At 40.1% G+C, this 17,431-nt stretch overlaps 1 protein-coding gene across 1 annotated transcript in view; it reads left to right on the top strand.

Moving 5' to 3' along the window:
• The window catches only part of EFCAB5 (EF-hand calcium binding domain 5), a 43,044-nt gene that overhangs the window by 5,659 nt on the left and 19,954 nt on the right, over window positions 1–17,431 (top strand). Inside the window, exons 4-8 of the mRNA XM_069791142.1 lie at window positions 2,957–3,532; window positions 7,918–8,074; window positions 8,774–8,837; window positions 10,687–10,757; window positions 14,376–14,531. Coding sequence (XP_069647243.1) covers window positions 2,967–3,532; window positions 7,918–8,074; window positions 8,774–8,837; window positions 10,687–10,757; window positions 14,376–14,531 — 1,014 coding nt within the window. The 5' untranslated portion in view covers window positions 2,957–2,966. The remainder of the gene's footprint in view (window positions 1–2,956; window positions 3,533–7,917; window positions 8,075–8,773; window positions 8,838–10,686; window positions 10,758–14,375; window positions 14,532–17,431) is intronic.

Genomic DNA, 17,431 nt, shown 5'->3' with positions numbered 1-17,431 from the left:
TATTAAACTCCTATTCATTTGCAAAGCCACTTTGAAAGCAGGACAAATGACATCTATTTTGATACCTGCTCCAAAGGTAAGAAAAACAGTTCTTCAAAGCTTCAGAAAGCAAAAGCGAAAGACTTTTTTAAATTTAATTGTATTGAAAAGAAGATCATGTATGAAAAGGGTATTGGGCTTTTTGTGATTGGTGAGACAAACATGCTCTGTGAAGCACATCAGGGAAAGGCAAACCTATTTCTGAGCAACAGAGTGTCAAAGAGGTTGGACTCTGTTTTTGAAAAGACTTTGTAACTCAAACATCTCCAAAATATTTACTTAGACAAACTTTAGTCTTTCCTGACCCTATCCCACCCATAAAAATCCCCTAACAGTAACAATGAAACCATAAAAATCTTATTTATGAGCAGATTTGCGTTTTGTACAGAAAACAGAGGAATAATCTTTTTGTACCTGCAGGGATTCCAGCAAGAATATTTCTCTCGCAGAAAAGGAGCCAGGAAAGTGGCATCCTACTAAATAATGAAAAGCTTGTCTTGCCTTCAGCTTGGACAAAGGCTTACAGGAAACTTTATATCACATTTCAAATTTCCTGGGTGTTTCTAAAGCTTGTCTCTGTGCACCATGCTTACCATTATTTGGACAATCAAGCCTCCACTTGGGAATGTCATAGGCCACAAGAGCTCTATATATTATGGGCCAAATTCTCAACTAATGTAAATCAGCACTGAAGTTTATGAGCCACTGGTGTCTTATACAAACTGGAGGTGTGTCCCTCTAATTCTCCACAAATTCCCAGTTTCAGGGTCTGATTCTAGCATTCCTTTGCTGTTTATTTTAACAGTTATTTGCTGTTTGTATGTTCTTCCATACCCTCTTCTTCTTCTTTATCTGTCCTGCATTAAAGCAGTGGGCATAGTTCTCTATGCTCTGCTTCTGTTCGTGGAGTTATGCGAATGCCATGGAATTGAGATAGAACAGTCGCACTTAGTTTTTGTTTTGTTTTGCTTTGTTTTATTCAGAGACATAAAGGTACTTTATAAACATTTACCAATCCTCAAAATCATCCTAACAAATGGTTGAGAGCAGTGTAGAAAATATATTCATCATTATTCAGAATCAGCCACCTCATAAAGCAGAGTGCAGTTGTCACTTTAACATTGCACAGAAACTGCAGAGCGGTTTCATAAAGGATGTTAAAAAATAATATAAGTATTTGAGACTGCAAGAACAGTTTATTTTGGCACGACAAAACCAGCTGATTTGGAATGTGACCAGAACATTTGGTTAACACCCTGCTTTGAACCAGAAAGAGTCTGGTTTTACAGCTTATTGAAAGAAACTCACCTAAGCAAGGAACAATTTGACAGGGTTGACAGGTTTCCCTTTCTACCGTTATTAATCTGGACTCCTTTACAGCTCATGTCCTTCGGTGGCAAAACCAGCTACCATCTTAAAACCCTCTGCGTGGGTCAGGCAGGCAGCTTAATCCATAAATTCGTCTCACTCCCCAGCAGGTAATCATCTTTGAAAACAAATCATAAGATGATGCCAACAAGCCCATTGAGAAAACATAGAAATTTAGTGCTGTGAAGCATCCTACCTGTCCAAGCAGTATTTGGACTCAAACAATGGTTATGAACCAGAAAGTCAACATATTAGTATTTACATTTGTGTGCCAGGAGGGCTGTAGATCACATTTATGCATTTCCTGGAGGGCTGAACTCTCTTCAGAACAGCTACAAATGCTTAAAAATGAAGAGCAAAACATATCAAAAGCAATGGTATTGCTATGGATACTGAAAGGCCTTAGCGAAAAGCACTTTTAAATGAGAGCTTGGAAAGGATAGTGAGGCAGCAAGTTCAGAGTGGAGTTTCATCTTTGATTTGGAAAGATGTTAGGCTCGCTCTATTAATATCATCTTTCCCTTGCTGGTGTTTAACACTGAGCTGGGTTTTTTGCAGCATGCTGGCGATTTTTCATGCTTTGAATCAAGTAGTTAGACAACATTCTGCTCTGTCCTGTATGTGTAAATCCCATTACAAATGCAGACAGTTATGTGTGGAGACATACAGCAATAGTTTTCAAATTGTGCCCTGTGAGCAACTCAGTTTCTTCCTGACATTTCACAGAATGAACATTTTGAGAAGAAAACAGGAGAGTTTGGGAAATTGTAAAGGGAGATATCTGCAACTCTCTGTAGGTCTGTCTTTTACAGAGTAATCTACAAGATTTAAGTGCTTGTGAACAGCTTAATTACAGAGTTCATGGTATAGAGTTTCCCTTCCTGTAGGAGCTCTGCTGATCCATACACCTGTGTCCCCGTTACCTTAACAAAATGTCCAGAGGAAAAAATAATTGCTAAAGTTGAAATACAGTAGTCTATGGGACAAGCCTCCTCACTGTTTTTCACAGCTACAGAAAAGATGAAGCAGAAGGCGGCATGTAGAGGAATCTTGCTCCTAGGCATCTGGTATTTTCCATTACTTGCTTCCTTTGTCTCATAGCCACTGGATTTCCTAGAGGCATGGAATGAAGCCTAAACAGAAATAATGATACTAGGGGTAAGAGGAATCCACTGGTTAGAACTGGGGGACAAGACTTCCGAGCACTGTTCACCGCTTGGTTTCTGAGTGTCTAAGTGACCTGGAATTAATCACTTCTCTTCTGTGTCTCAGTTTCTTCTCCTGTAAGAAAGGAACACACTTATTTAGTTGCTCTGTCTCCACGGGCTGTTGTGATACATAATTAATCTTTATAAATCATTTACTGATCTTTGAAGTAAAGGGCCTGTATTTTTTTAAGAGTACAAAGCAGCAGTAACAGAATAAAAAGGAACATAGAAAAAGAATATTAGTTAATTCCTAACAATAGACTTTCTTCCTGTGTCATCTGCTAGGACACTGCTGCATCTTTTGGCATTATATAACATGCTGCTTTTGTTCTGTGTCACAGTGATTGAAGTATGGCTGCTCAGCCAGAAGCAGCAGCCCAAACTGCAGGTCTAAAACATCCCAAACTTGGAGGTAAGAATATGACTGCCACAGAAATGAAGAGAAACCAGGGGAATGATGAGCTGCCATGTCTTAATAATTATGCTCTGTGGAAAGAGTGTTTTTATGAAAAAGTACAGCAGAGGTGTCTGAGTCTGCAGGAGACAAAGGTGAAGATGATTCGTGCGCAAAAGGCAAAAGAAGAAAAGGTAAAGAAGAGGGAACCCTGTGACTGGCTGTCCAAAGAGTGGTTCAGTGAAGAGAAAGAGTCACTAGATACACGCATCTATTTGCTTGACAAACTCCTACCTACATTAATCCCAGGAATGGAAAAACTGTTAATGGAAGTGGAAAGAAAGAATGTGCTTTCACCAGACAAAGAACCAACCAAATTTAATCCCATTTGTTTTCTTGGAGAATATCTGATGAGACATAATCCTCAGTATAGTATTTCTACAAAACCAAGCCCATACCTGAGAGGAATGAAGATGGTCACAGAGGAGCTAAAAACTGAGATGCCAGGTACAACATCAGAGAGGTGAGAGAGTTCAAAGTGTGGCTGGTCACAAGACCAGAGCTGGTGTCTTGGTCTCTGTTTTACAAAAGGAATGGTGTGACTGCAGCCTGGCTGGCAAAGTGTCAAACAAAATGAACCTTGTGGAGTACAGTGCCAGAGATGGTAGTTGTCTCCCATAAAAACTCGAGAAGCAAGACAAATGCCAGACCATGTCACACAAAATGAAACACTAGTTATTCCTGTTTAAGGCATATTCTGCCCTTCACAAGTATATAATTCCTCTTGAGACTCTATCTTAATTACATACGTGAAATGCAAACTGCTTTCAAACCGGTCTAGGTTAGTGACAGCAGTTCTTTAGGACAGCTGTTAGTATCAAAGGTCTATGGAATCTTCAGATAATTTCTTCTATATTCTTCCAAACCTAATAAAAATAAACCTTTTTTTCCTCCTTCAGAATGGTTTCTCTTGACCAAACCAACAATAATATCGTCCTGGCACATTGTAGAAACTTCTTCTCCTAGAATTTTTACTTAGGCTTTCCATTCAGATTCTTTTTTCCCTTTAAAGTAGAAACTGGTTTGTATTTTATTATGTTGCTTATTTCTGGGGTGTATTTCAGTGTAATATGATGCTTTGCCTACCTTTGTGTAGGCAAGTGTAGGCACTTTGTGTAGTGCTTTAGTGTAATATTTATTGAATATTGGAAGGGGGTTCCATGACATCTTACAATACGCTAAGGTTAGAATGTGAGTGCATTAGGTGAACAATAATGCTTTCATTTTCATTGCTCTATTCAGAAAAATATAGAAGTGAACATTTGTGTCTATAGATGGCCCAGAGGTGATTGTGAATTATGTCAAAATTACTCATTCACTACTAGATCACTTTATACTATATCTGTGTTTGTAGAATAATGACTTCTATTTGAATGGCTGTCTCTTCTATTTGCATAAATAGTACATACAGCTTGAAAATTGGTTTCAGGGTTTCAGTGTCAGGAATTAGGGAAGTAAAATGTTGACATGTCTTATGCATAAACTCTAAATGAAGATAATTGAAGTTCCCGGTACTATAATGAATAAAAGAATGTGTTAAATCTCTCTCTACTGCTCTGAGTTTCTCTCTCTACATTTCTACTCCACATACTGTTACAGTTCAAAGGAACATGCTTTGTGTGAATACAACTAAAGCAGTGTGATAAGTGAATTTCATACAGTCACTTAACCTCCTTTTTCCCCACAGATAAAAGAAATTATAACTGACTGATCGTGGTCAGTGTGTAAGAGCTCAGCTTTTTGGTTTTTCTTCATAAGCAGACATACAGTAGTACGACTGGAGCTGGTAAAAGATTTTCAATTTTATTTTTTATTTTTTAAATGCCAGTCCACTGAAACAAATGATCTGGGGAAACATCTTCTTTTTCAGTGAGCTTTCACTCAAGCACAGACTGTTCTGGGGGAATGTTTAGGATGCCAGCCTTGCCACACCTTTGTTTTGGGGACTGTTTCACCATTCATATTGCTTCACAGAAGGACACCTGGATGCAGGAAGTTCAGAACCATATATCATTTTTATTTTGCAAAAGAAATTGAATTAAAATACATAAAATTTCCTGGGGTTTTGGGTTGGGTTTTTTGTTTGGTTTTGGGTTTGGGGTTTTTTTTCCTGCTAAAATACTCTTCGCTTTCATTGTGAATCAGAGCTTATTTCTGGAGAGGTCAGATTTGCCTGTAGAATGCAAAGTGTTGGCTACCAGTGACTTGTTATCTTGGCCTTGGTTGTTAAGTCTATGTTTACATTTGGAGACAGGTTCTCAATTTGTAGCTATGAGACCTGATGCAAAGGAAGTGGCTATCAAGACTTGTAGAAATCAATCTCTCTGTAGACAGCTCTGCCACGGGGGTTTATGTAGCCATAGCTGTAGCAGGTTTTGCATATCCGCTGGTAGTAGTATCATGGGATTTGCATTCAGAGCAGCTCAGGATTTACATATTTGTGATGGCTGTATTGTGGGATTTGCATAGGATTCTTAAACCACAGCAGCACAGAGGATTTTACCGACACCATGTAGCACTGAGGCTCCTAATGTCAGTCACTGGCTTTCTAAACAGGAAAAAAATGTTACGAGAGATGCCAGTCTGTGCTCAAAATCTCTCATATAAGCACCAGAAAGATGAGGAGTGGAATTCTGGCCCCAATGAATCTCCCAGGAGCCTTGACATTACCTTCAGGAAAGGCAGGATTTCACCACAGGTTCTTACCTAAAGCTTACCAGTCCTCAGAGAGCTCTCCTCAGGCTTCCTCCGGTCTCTCCTTAACGGCCACCTGACCGTGAGTCAAGGCATGCAGGAGAACAGATGGGAGAAATTCCTCATCCAAATGGATTGATACCTGAAACAGAGACTTTATTTGTCCAGGAATGGTAGTCCTTCCGTCTGAGTCACCCATCCTTGTGTGGGAGTTAGGCGGCTGTCTTCCTGAAGAAACATGTTTCATTCCGCAGGGACAAGTCACCCTCACTGCCATCTCATCTTTTCTGGAAATGTCTAATACTGAAATGATCTCACTTTGAAACGGGTGCCCAGCGCTGCTATAGCCTGTTTTGCCATTATTGTCTAGGGAGGAAGCATTTTGTCCTGCTCCAGGGACACCAGGCAGAGGATGCAGCTGCCTGGTGTTTTAGGATCCTGGAAATAAATGCAAAACTGCAGCACAGCGCAGGTGCAGCACGCACTGTAACGTGTGCTGGGCACTGCCCAAATTAATCGCCAGAGTCAACTCCTAGTATGGCCTTAGCTCTGCTTTCAGCTTGCAGAGCGCTCCTGAGGACGACCTGCAGCTGGAAATGGTCTGGTTTTCTCTTTCCGTCTGTAGCATACATTGGAGAAAAAATCTGTTAGTCCTTTTAGCTTGGTACCTGTTACATACCTGCTCTTTGCTGTGTCTGTGGAGGAGTCAGAAGATAGGAAATTGTTTTACCCTTCCCCGCTATCAAAGTGCCGGTGGCTGAACTGCCTCAGCAAGCACTTGTGCAAGGCCCATGACTGATTAAGGAACCCAGTTATTCATTAAAAAACTTCCGTGGTAAGTGGCCATGAAGAACAAGCACCTAGTGATAAAACTGACTGTGATCAAAATGTATTGGTGTAACGTGTTGAACAGGCCTTTCTATTCATTAAAGAAAGTATCATTGTTTTATAATGTCTAGGATGACCCCATAGCAACAGAAGAGAGCAGGGACAGGATGAGCCCATCTTCACAATGTGTGAAACAGGGGGAAGAAGTGAGCAGAAATCGTTAGTTAAATTATAGTTTCTGGACTAGTGTGTTCTCAGGTACAAAAGAGGAGCAATACAAAAGAGGGTGTAAGGGACAGCCGCAAAGGTGAGCAGGGCAGCTGTCTCAATGCAGACAATTCCAGCAGCCCGCGTGAGCAGGAACTGTGCTCCCCATATGAACTGATCCTTTGGCTCTAAGTGTTTTGAACTTCCTAAGGGCTTTTTTTTTTTTTCCGTTTCATAAATGAACAAAGTCAAAACCAAATCAGATGAGTTCTACAGGATCAATTTGATTCAGTTGTTTTGTTGTGCAAAATGGAGGATTGGGAAAAACATGGCTGGGTGATTAGAGAAGCAAAGAAAACGGAAGGAAGAAGAAAGGGAGGTACTTTTAGTCCAAGCTTGCAGACGCCATGTGTTCAAAATGACAGAGGTTGGTGTATTATCCCTGTCCTGAGGCAGTAAGGACTTTATTGTGTGACACTGCTTAAGAAATTTCATTGAACATTGTTCTTTGCCAGTGAAGTGCTTATGTGAAATGGTACTTAGGCTTTGAGAGAAATGCATAGTGATGCAATTTTGTTGGTAAATCAAGTGTAGCAAAATTAGGCAACTCTCTTCCTGCTAAAATTGAAAGGAAATTGAAGGACATCTACACAATAAATGATTAATACTACTATAAATGTGAAGGTAAAATTTATCACTGTTGAAACTACACAAACTAGGAGAGATGTACAGATGATTTTCCCTTAAATGTCTACTGCGTACTCTACAAGAGGCTCTGTCCACAAGCACGTATCTGACACTCAGAGGTTATTTCTTCAGATTCATAGTTACACTAGATTTCAGGAGATGATACACGTCAGAATATAAATACTCTCACCTCCTTGGAGCTGCCTTCTGGAAAGCAGATTACTAATATCTAGTCCAGTAGTCACACTAATAATTTTGTGCCTCAAACATCAAGTATTTCTTTGGAAAAAAATCTGCTTGTACTAGAAGGACAAGAATTTCAGTAAGAAGTTATTTCCTTTCCTTTTGTTCTGCAGGGTAGGCTTAATCTGTTATATATCTTAAATATGTTTATGATGGTATCTTTATAAACCATATTCCCATGTCCTACAGGCTGGCCAGGATGAAGGTGGAGGCAAAGAACAAACGTAAGGACAGGGAGCAGGTGGACAATATGAAGTCACAGGTGAAAGAGATGAGAAAGGAGGTGCTGGCAATTCAGTTCAAGGAGTGGACAGTGGATGTCAGTGGCAGAATACCGGTTGCACTGGTAACTAGGCAAGATCCTTGTTAACACACTGCTATGCTTGTTCCAGATAGGAGGAAAAGGAAGATTATGGTAGTGTCATCTGCCCTGGCATGGCAGCGTGGAGCACAAGGATGGGTAATGGCTCTGACATCCCTTAGGGTCAGGGTGCATGTCGCTGTCTACCACTTAGCCTCACCAAGCACTGATTCCCCACAAGCACGTGGAAGGATTGCAATGCGTTCTTCACAGAGGTCCTGGGAAGCTAAATGCCCCCTAAGGTACTCAGATACTCCTGAGGTTGTTGGATATGTACCTCATCACTGGATGTCCTTCTCTGCAGCTGATTATCCCTCAGAATCCCCTTAAAACGGTCTGGGGCAGCCACCCTTGCTTTTCTGTGGCCTCCATTAAATCTTCTTTCTACCCCTGGGACTCATACAAATTGATACTGCAGCTCATAAAAGATGCGATTTGCAGTAATTGTCATACATCTCTTGGCACAAGCATCTTTCTTACAAGTCACACAAGGCCCCTAGGAAATTGGCCTGTGATTACACACAGCACAACACAGACAAGGTCTACATTTAACAGGGCCCACCTATGTGTGGTAAGAAGCATGGCTGGCCCGTACAACTGATTATTCTGGGTGATTTATTTTAGTAATTGCCTACCGTTGTCTGCATGAAACAGGCCTTTGACTATTATTACCTTGATTTATAGGTTCAGAGTGCCCTGAGGTCTTTTCCAGATGTCATTGCTTCTGCTCCCATAGATGTGAGAAAAGGTAAGTTTTCGATGTGTCTCCTTTAGTTTTATTTCTGTGGTCTGAATTCTGATGCAAACTGTGAGCAAACAGCAAATGGATTTGATAATAGAGAAACACTCTCTAAGGGTAGTTACACCAGCTAGGATATGCACCACAAATCTTCAGACAGATTGGAAAGAGACTGAACCACCATGTGATTCATTAATATGATCTTGAAAAGAATGAAAATAAGTTTAAATCTTTCAGAGAGATAAAAAGATCAGATGCAGGTGCTTTCCACTTACGTCCTGCACTAGCCAGGCATTGCCATGTGCTTATCACTGTTTTTAAGAATCAGTGTAACAACAACCTCCTCCTTCACCTGCCCTATCAGATGGTGTTCATCTCATGGGGGGTCTTGGAAACCCCATGGGCAGCTTGGCATACTGGGAGGTGTGGAGGAAAGGTAGGATCAACAAAATTAAAGTCTGACAGTGTTGTTATTTCTTATAGTTTCAGGGGAAATGCTGAAGCTTACCCTGCACTCCAACAAATAGCCCATCTTGTCTAGCTCTTCCCTTTGCCAGTCCCTGGCATGCCAGTGACACATAGCACAAGGGCCTCCCTCTGTACCAGAGCAATCAGCACAGACAGATTTACATAATTCCTGTCCACTTTATATAGCTTACACTTGACCTCCTCGAATAATGATAATTGACTAGATAGAGCCAGGAACATTGAAGTGGCAACATACAGCCTGCTGCCAGCCCTTTACATCAAGAGCCTGTAATAATCATCAATAATAACGAATCTGCCTTTGCTGGAGGATGGGATGATAAGCAGGGAACCTCGAGAGTGCATTTCTGCTTGCTGCTGGAGTCACCTCTGCCTAGAGCTTGCCCTTGCTCAGCCCTTTCTGTATTACAGAATTGTTCCTCTGAGTAATCGTCCTATATTGGTAGTATGCTGTGAGAATGCCAAACGCAGCCCTTGTGCTCCTGCTGTGGTGGCTGTGGTTCTCGAGTGTGAACAGATGCTGGGACGTGAGATTGAGAAGAAAGTTTCTGTCCAGATCCTTGCTCTCCAGATGCTGGAGGTGCTTTATGTCATATTTCACTAATAGTGTGGCTCCATTTCTTGATTTATTTCATTTAATAGCATCCAATATACACTAAAGGAACATTAAGCTTTGTTTTATAGTTTAATAAAGATAATGTACAGTTTAGGAATGTCTTAACCAACAAGAGAGAAATGCATTCTATGGTGAATTTTCTCATTACTCCTGATATATTGTAGAAGAAAGAATAGAAAAATAATCCCGACAGAAATAGTATGTCTGTGCTCAAGGACCTCATTCAGAAATCTATGTAGACATTTGACATATCTTCTCAGTTCCATTATAGCAGCCCAGAAGCTGACCAAAAGATAGTTTTGAATATTGTCATCAGTAAAAATATTCCCACAGATCTTCTTGGGAAAATTACTACGATTTTCAGATTCCACTCTTGCAAAGCAGAATCCATGTCCCCAGAATTCTAAGGCAGTTTTATCTGCTTGTTAAATAAAGAATAATTTCTTCCCTCACATAATTAGTTGTAAGTACCGTTAAAGTCATTGCAATTTGCACCAACATATGTCAAGAATAAATATGACCATACAGTTCTGAATAGGTAAGTGCACATTCTCAGCAAGAGAAATATGTAAGAATCAGATTTAGGTAGCCTCTATACAGTCAGATGCTTCAGCTACTGTGTAGGATAACCTCAAATAAATGTAATCCAGCATGAGAAGAAAGTTAATGTAACATACAGTGTGCAAAAAAATGTGTACAATATGCTAAACCACAACTGTATGCTTTCTAAACCAGTATCCCTTCATTTTTTACTAGCAATCTGTGACAGGAAGCTGGAAATCGTAGAGACATTGGAAAAAAAAGTAAACATAGATGAATTCACAGAGGTGAGAAATTAAATAAGAGCATCCGATTCAGAATATGATGTTTATCACAAACTAGTAGCATTTCCCTGGGGATGGCTAAGATGAGTAAGTGAAGGGCTTCACTCCTCCAGCATCCCATGTAACTGGTTGTATCAGGACATTTCATGGTCCATCCCCATACCCATCCTCTGCTATCACAACGCTTCCATTCTCGCCGGCAAGGGGGAAGTATTTTGTTTTCCTCAGAGCCACAGCCTGTGCTGCTTTCTGAGAAGTTACCCTCGAAGCAGTGGTTTTTAGGACATCCCTCTCAGTCCCTTTCTAGAATGCCAAAGCCCTGAATCACTTATGAATTCAGATTGTGCATTGGCTGCTCAAGGGAGGTTTGGTGTCCCAATACAACCATTAGCCTGAGGTAATTAGTACTGTCCCCGAAGTATTGTTATTTGTGATTAAGTTCTATTAACCACATTAAAACCCAACAAGTGATGAACTGGGATGAGAAGCTCTACTGTTTTTGCCTTGAACCTTTGCTGGCCTGAACCATTACTGGCTTGAACCATAACCAAACTGCAACAAGTGTCATAAATGTGTGAGAAGCATAACCAGGCTGAAAAATACACAGTTTTAAAATCAAAAGCTGTTATTGAGAAACATCAGAAGTGTGCTTTTAACTCACCAAAATCAATAAATGTAGTTGGAAGTTTCACTCCATTACTCTACTCTTCATCAATTTGAAAACAACCCAATCTGTTCAAACTATATTTACTGAAAAACTCTCCAGGCCAAGAGTTTGCCAGCCATTTCTACCTACGACAGAGCTAAATTTTATGGCTGGGTAATTAAACCTGTGAAAAGGGATGTTTAGAATAGAAATAATGACAGACCCTCAATTGCAGCAGTGCTAGTGGGTGCTGTTACAATAATTAAAAACAGAGTATAAAGCAGCTGTGCAGAGACTAATTTCAAGCAACCATGTGTGATTTTTGTGCCTTCTTCGTTCTCAGGAGACTCACATGTTTCGTATTTTGCACAGAGATGCATTTTTATGATAACTTGTTGAAGGCTTTTTTTAAGCATGAAATGAGGTATTTTTAAATTTAACCTCTGAAAAACTGCATTTAATTAAGAAAACTGTTGTGGATAATGGGAGCCCAGAGAATTGCTTTTGTCACTGCAACGAAGCATCAATCCATAACCCCTATGGTACATGTACAAGCACCGAATGAATTCATGCTCCATTAGCATTAGAAAAATGTTTTAAAATATATTTTGTGTACTCTTTATTTTAACTCAGTTAAAGATATTACAACAGAGCTCAGAAGTACAAAAGACATGGACTGTCAAGCTGTCTGATTTACCAGCCAGTGCAACATTGTTCTCAGAATATATTCTCTTATGCTTTTTCCAGCCCGCTTTTAATTGAATCAAATGATGAGGCTTTCATCACTTCCCTTGGGAAACTGTTCCATAATCACAGGCCTTGCTCTCAGGACAGGACTGCTTCTAATCCTCAGCTACAATTTACCTTTGTTCATCAGTTTGCATCATCCACCAAAATCAGAAAGAGAGATGATCTTTCTCCACACTGGTCTAGGCCCTTTCACATGTGGAAAGCATTGCTTTTTAATGGACCTTAAAATTAAATGGCGCTTTTTTTCCCCTTGAATTCAGTACAGCTTTGGGTTACTTAAAGGCTGTTAGAAACTCAGTAGAGAGACCTCACACGTTGTTATTGGGGTTTGGGGTTTTTTTTCGGACATGCAAAAGAGTGGCTGTTGTATTTTTACATCCTTCGTGACAAGCTCGTGGAGTCTTTTATATTAAAAGCATTTAAATCCCAGGGACCAGTCCTTAATAGTTTATTTCACTGGCTTTGTACTCTAACATGCAGACCCCCCAGCAGTCTTGACACAAAGGTGTTTACACCAAGGGAAATACTCACATTGCCTTCATAAGGTCAGAATCAGGCTTTAAAGGTGAAATTATTTTCCATGACTGCACGTGGCTTACTCGATTTCTGTTGAGATCAGTAGGAACAAAAAGCAAAGATCCATTGTTGTTGATGATAATGTGTTCACAAACTACAGTGAGGTCTCACACCGGATAGCAAGAAGGACGTGTGCCAGCTTTCTTCTGATGGGTGTCAAAATCTCTTGGTTAATAATAAATATATGTGTGCTTATTATGTGTACAGTACTTTACACAGTAGAGTGCTTTACACACATCAGCTAAGAAAAGCTTATGACTATGATAGTTCCTCCTGCCCACAGAGCCGAACATACGCTACTAAAAAATTTTCTGTGAAGCTGTTAGACAGCAGTATTAATACACAAGCCTTTGGATGTGTCATCAAGATGACATACAAAATAACAAGCTGCTTGTCCAACCTGCCTCCTCCCAACTGCTGTCATCTTTCAGGTTCATCTGTCACAGGGCTCCAGGTAATAGCTCTGAAAAGCTAGTAGATACATGTAGCCCCAGATCTGCCACCTTCTCTCCAACCCACCTACAGCCTCTCTTTTTATGCTGAAATGCAGAAAAACCACACATTGCGTTAGGAGTTCGCCTTTCCCACCAGCCACCCCTCAGGCCATTGGCTGCTGCTTTTCTGCTCTTCCTCTCTTCTCCACTTGTCCCATATATTTGGAAATTATGCAATATAGACATGAATAATAATAACATATATTAATATTTCAGTTTGTTAATGCCTGTGCGGCATTTCAACAAGTCCAAGACGTTCTAGCACTTATGTCAGGTATCCATACTCTAAAAATGGGATAATGGGAAACATTCTGTGTTTTGGAAATTCTTCCTTTTAACTGTATGGGCTCCCTGTTACTGTGGCTGGCTCCAGAAACCTGCTGTAATAATTCGGCACAGGCTTTGGGATTGTGGTTTGTTCTGATGGCCATTATTATTTATGTCATGCACACCACATTTTTAGAACCATATTGCTTTTGCTCATAAAAACCACATGGCTATAAATCCAAAGTGTTAAAGTGTCTCCCAGGCTTGAACTTAAAATAAATCTCGAGTCAGTAGTATTCCCAGTGTCAGGGGACTTACTTAGGTGACAGCAGGCTCATTTTCAAAAGGCTCTTTCCTTTTTTATTGTATCCAGGCTGGTTCTCTAAACACTGAAATCATGGGCAATGGTCATTTTGTGGCATTAGAGAGTTGAGTGACTGTCAGTTCTGCAAAAAATAATGGCTCAAAATGCCTCCTTGGGAGTAAAGTCAGGAATACTAAATGCTACAGAAAACCATTGAGGACTTATATCCTCCCTGAGATAACCTAGCTTAAGCAATGACATTTCATAGGAGGGATTCTGATCCAGCATCTGTGAACCACTCACCGTGATAAGTGACTCTGGGCCAGGAAAGGAACTGTTCAACATGTGTTTGTGCAGTGCCTAGCACAGCGGTGTCCCAGGCTTATTTGGAGAATATTGCTGCTTCTGAAAGAAAGAACGAAGTAGGCAGCGTAGCGTCCAGGCACCAAGTCTGCATTATGTTAGCAGATTCAACTACAAATTCCTATCTATTTCATTGCATGCAACAGGTTTTTAGGAGCTCAAATAAAGGTGAAAATACTTGAAGAAAGCTAACCATTTACACTGCTGCTTTCTCTCCATAGTATGTCCATTCCTACACTGAACATTTTTCAAATGACGTGTTCCAAGAAATCCTGAAGCATCTCGGTCAGTGTGCTGATGACTTCCAAGAAGCAATAAGACATGATACGTGGAGGCAAATGTTTGCTGATCTCTTCCTAGATTGTGATTATGGAAAGGTAGGCAAAGCAGCAATCAACCTAATTTCAATATGGTGATGCTTCCCGTTTGGTATTTCTCTGGGTCACTGCTTTCTTTTTATTCTTCATGACTCTAGATACTATCTTTGTGCTTACTCGGCATTATTTTAGGGAAAAATAAGTGCTGCATTGTCTTCAAATTCATAGCTCTTAGACACAGATATAGCCAATAGCCTATGAGCTGATAGCTAATTAGTAATGAAATGACCTAACCTGATGGCTTGGGGCTGAAGTTTGATGATTCTGGAGAAGTTAGCTACGCTCTTTAGTACTTCTGGTCATTACCTGTTCCCACAGCACGTTCAGAATGTTTGGGTGCTAATTTGTCTATTCAGCTGTATTTCAGCAAAGATAACCTGATATAGATTGACCTTAATAAATGTGCACAATAGTAATATAATGTGTTAATTATGTTGCATTAATTTATACACCTTTAGGGCTTCTATCAATAAATCTCATAGTTTATATTTAAAATGCAAAATAATCTATCTTTACAACCTCTCTGAGAAAAGTACTGTGAACTTCAACCACAGTTTATGGACAGGAAATTAAAATACAGTAAGTCAGTTACAGAGCTGGAAACGGAACTCAAAAGCCATAATTTGGTTTTCAGCAGCTCTAAACTCTATCTGTCATCCTCTGAATACACCTGCATGACCTTTAAAAAAAAAAAAAAAAGCTAGACTTATCAGAAAACCAGTAAGTTGCAGGAGCTGAAGAATCAATGGCATAAGCTATTGCTAAAAACTAGGGCTTCATCCAAAAAGTATGGTACTTGTTATGAGTACCTCAGATAGCCAGTTGCTGGCTACTACACAGCAAATGGTTGCCATAATCTTACAGTTTTCTCCCCTACATAAATTATATATTCCATCCAGCACTCCTCTAGTGATGTTTACAGCATGCCTACCCAGAATGAACTGTGCTCTACAATGTCATGCTAATAATGTCATTACCTCTAAGAGAATGGAATTACAGAGCACGTTTCAACACCAATGGTGTGTTTGAGAGAATAGCAGGCAAGCTGCTGTTTCAGGGATGAGGAAAGAAATGTGTCTACTTCTTAGCTAGAAGACATTTCATTTTCCTATTGCTCTGTCAAGAAGAGCTATGATGGATCCTCCTGGGTAGAGTAATATATAAAGTCGAGTCCTATCTTTGCCATGCATTTTGAAAGGATCCCTTCTTTCCCTTTCATGTTTTTTAATGTGACTTTCTTCCTATTATTTCTGTGGCAGTAATCACCATCTCCATGCTACTAATCCCAGTGGAATCTCAGAGGCAAAGAGCCAAAAATACTAGCACAACATAACAAGAGTGAGCAGCTATCAGCACAGAAGCCATCACTGCCCAGAAAGAAATGATCAGAGCACAAACATGGTTGCTGTATCTAGCCTCTGAGGTAGCCTTGCTCTGCAAATTGAGTTCACTAAACTGTAGTGTGGACCATGCAGTTCTTTTAAACCTGACCTGGTTTCTTTTGTATAGCTCTAATAAGTCCTGCCGTACTGTGCCCACAGGGAAGATAAAAGATGCAAACTAACCCAAGGACTTCTACCACTTGAATGTGATCCATTACCTGTAGTACTCATTCTGCAAAGCACAGCAAAGCAGTTGTTTCAGTTCCTAATTTACATTTGTTTGGTAGCAGGCAGTTATTCCAGTCTGCATGGTGAGTGTGGCTGGCTGCCTCAGTGAGTTGCAATTAGGGCCAGGGAGCTGAGAAAGCAGTGTTTAAATTACAGTCAAATTAGAAGGTATCCACATGATCATTATTATGATTTCAAATGCATGCATCCAGAAGGATGGCAGCTCAGCAAGAACAGCCTGGACTATACAGTGAAGCAGAAACTTTCCAAGACAATACCAGAACACAGTTGAATTACTGCTCTAATGCCCAGAAAGAGCTATTGCTCTGTGAATTTTAAGCTTATCGTCTCTCTGTGCTCACATGTATCAAGTATAGTTTCTTTTATACATTATACCAGAATCTACATTAATTTTCAGGGACGTTTTAAGCTTGGGATCTTTAAAGGTAACTGAATTTAGTCAGAGTTTTCAAACTAATGATGTTTGAGACACTTCTGATTACTTTCCTTGCAGTACAGCAACAACAAAGTCTGCTTTCTCATGACCTTTTCTGAGTGTCTCTTCTGCCCATCTTGCTCGCTAACAAGCATACTGTGGTGTTCAAGATATACACGTCACATTTCCAGAAAAACAATCAAGCGGTTAAACACTGACCTATCACTGATTAAATGGCAAGTCTGGTTTAGTCTGTGTTGTTAAAGGAATTACTCATAGATCACGGAACATTGCTGAAAACAACTGAGAATCATCACCTGCCAATATCGAGGTGACAAGAAAATTAGGTCAACATGTTTCAACTCTCTAGCCACTAAAGCTGGCACTCGTTAAAAGTGGAGACAAGTTTTGGGCGGTTGTACAAACACAGATGGTCTGCTGTTATTTCTAGTGGATGCCGTACCTGTCCTGCCGACGAGACTCAGTACAAAGGGCTGATGGGCAGGAATCTTTCATCAGCCTCCCCAGTCGCACACAAAGTACAAAGAAACATGACCTTTGCTAGTAAATTTAGGAACACCGAAAGATAGCATAACTGGGGGTGGGACTGTGGTCCTGTTGTAATGCTCCTCTCTTCTACAGATAGCTTTACTGTGACATGTTCCTCCCAAGGTAATTTGTAAGGAAAAGTGTCCTGAGATAACAGGAACCTCTGGTAGAATGGCAAATCTGTATAAATTGGAAATGTAAAAAAAAAAGTTGGAAAATATACCCCTAATTCATATTCTGTAATTTCTGAAAAGGAATTTACTATATTTAGCAATATATAAAAATAAAATTATTTCATCTAAATC

The sequence above is a fragment of the Haliaeetus albicilla genome, chromosome 9, assembly GCF_947461875.1.
Source record: "Haliaeetus albicilla chromosome 9, bHalAlb1.1, whole genome shotgun sequence".
In the NCBI taxonomy this organism is placed as follows: Eukaryota; Metazoa; Chordata; class Aves; order Accipitriformes; family Accipitridae; genus Haliaeetus; species Haliaeetus albicilla.
Note: the sequence above shows the minus strand (reverse complement) of the source record. Positions and strands in the feature narration are given on the sequence as shown.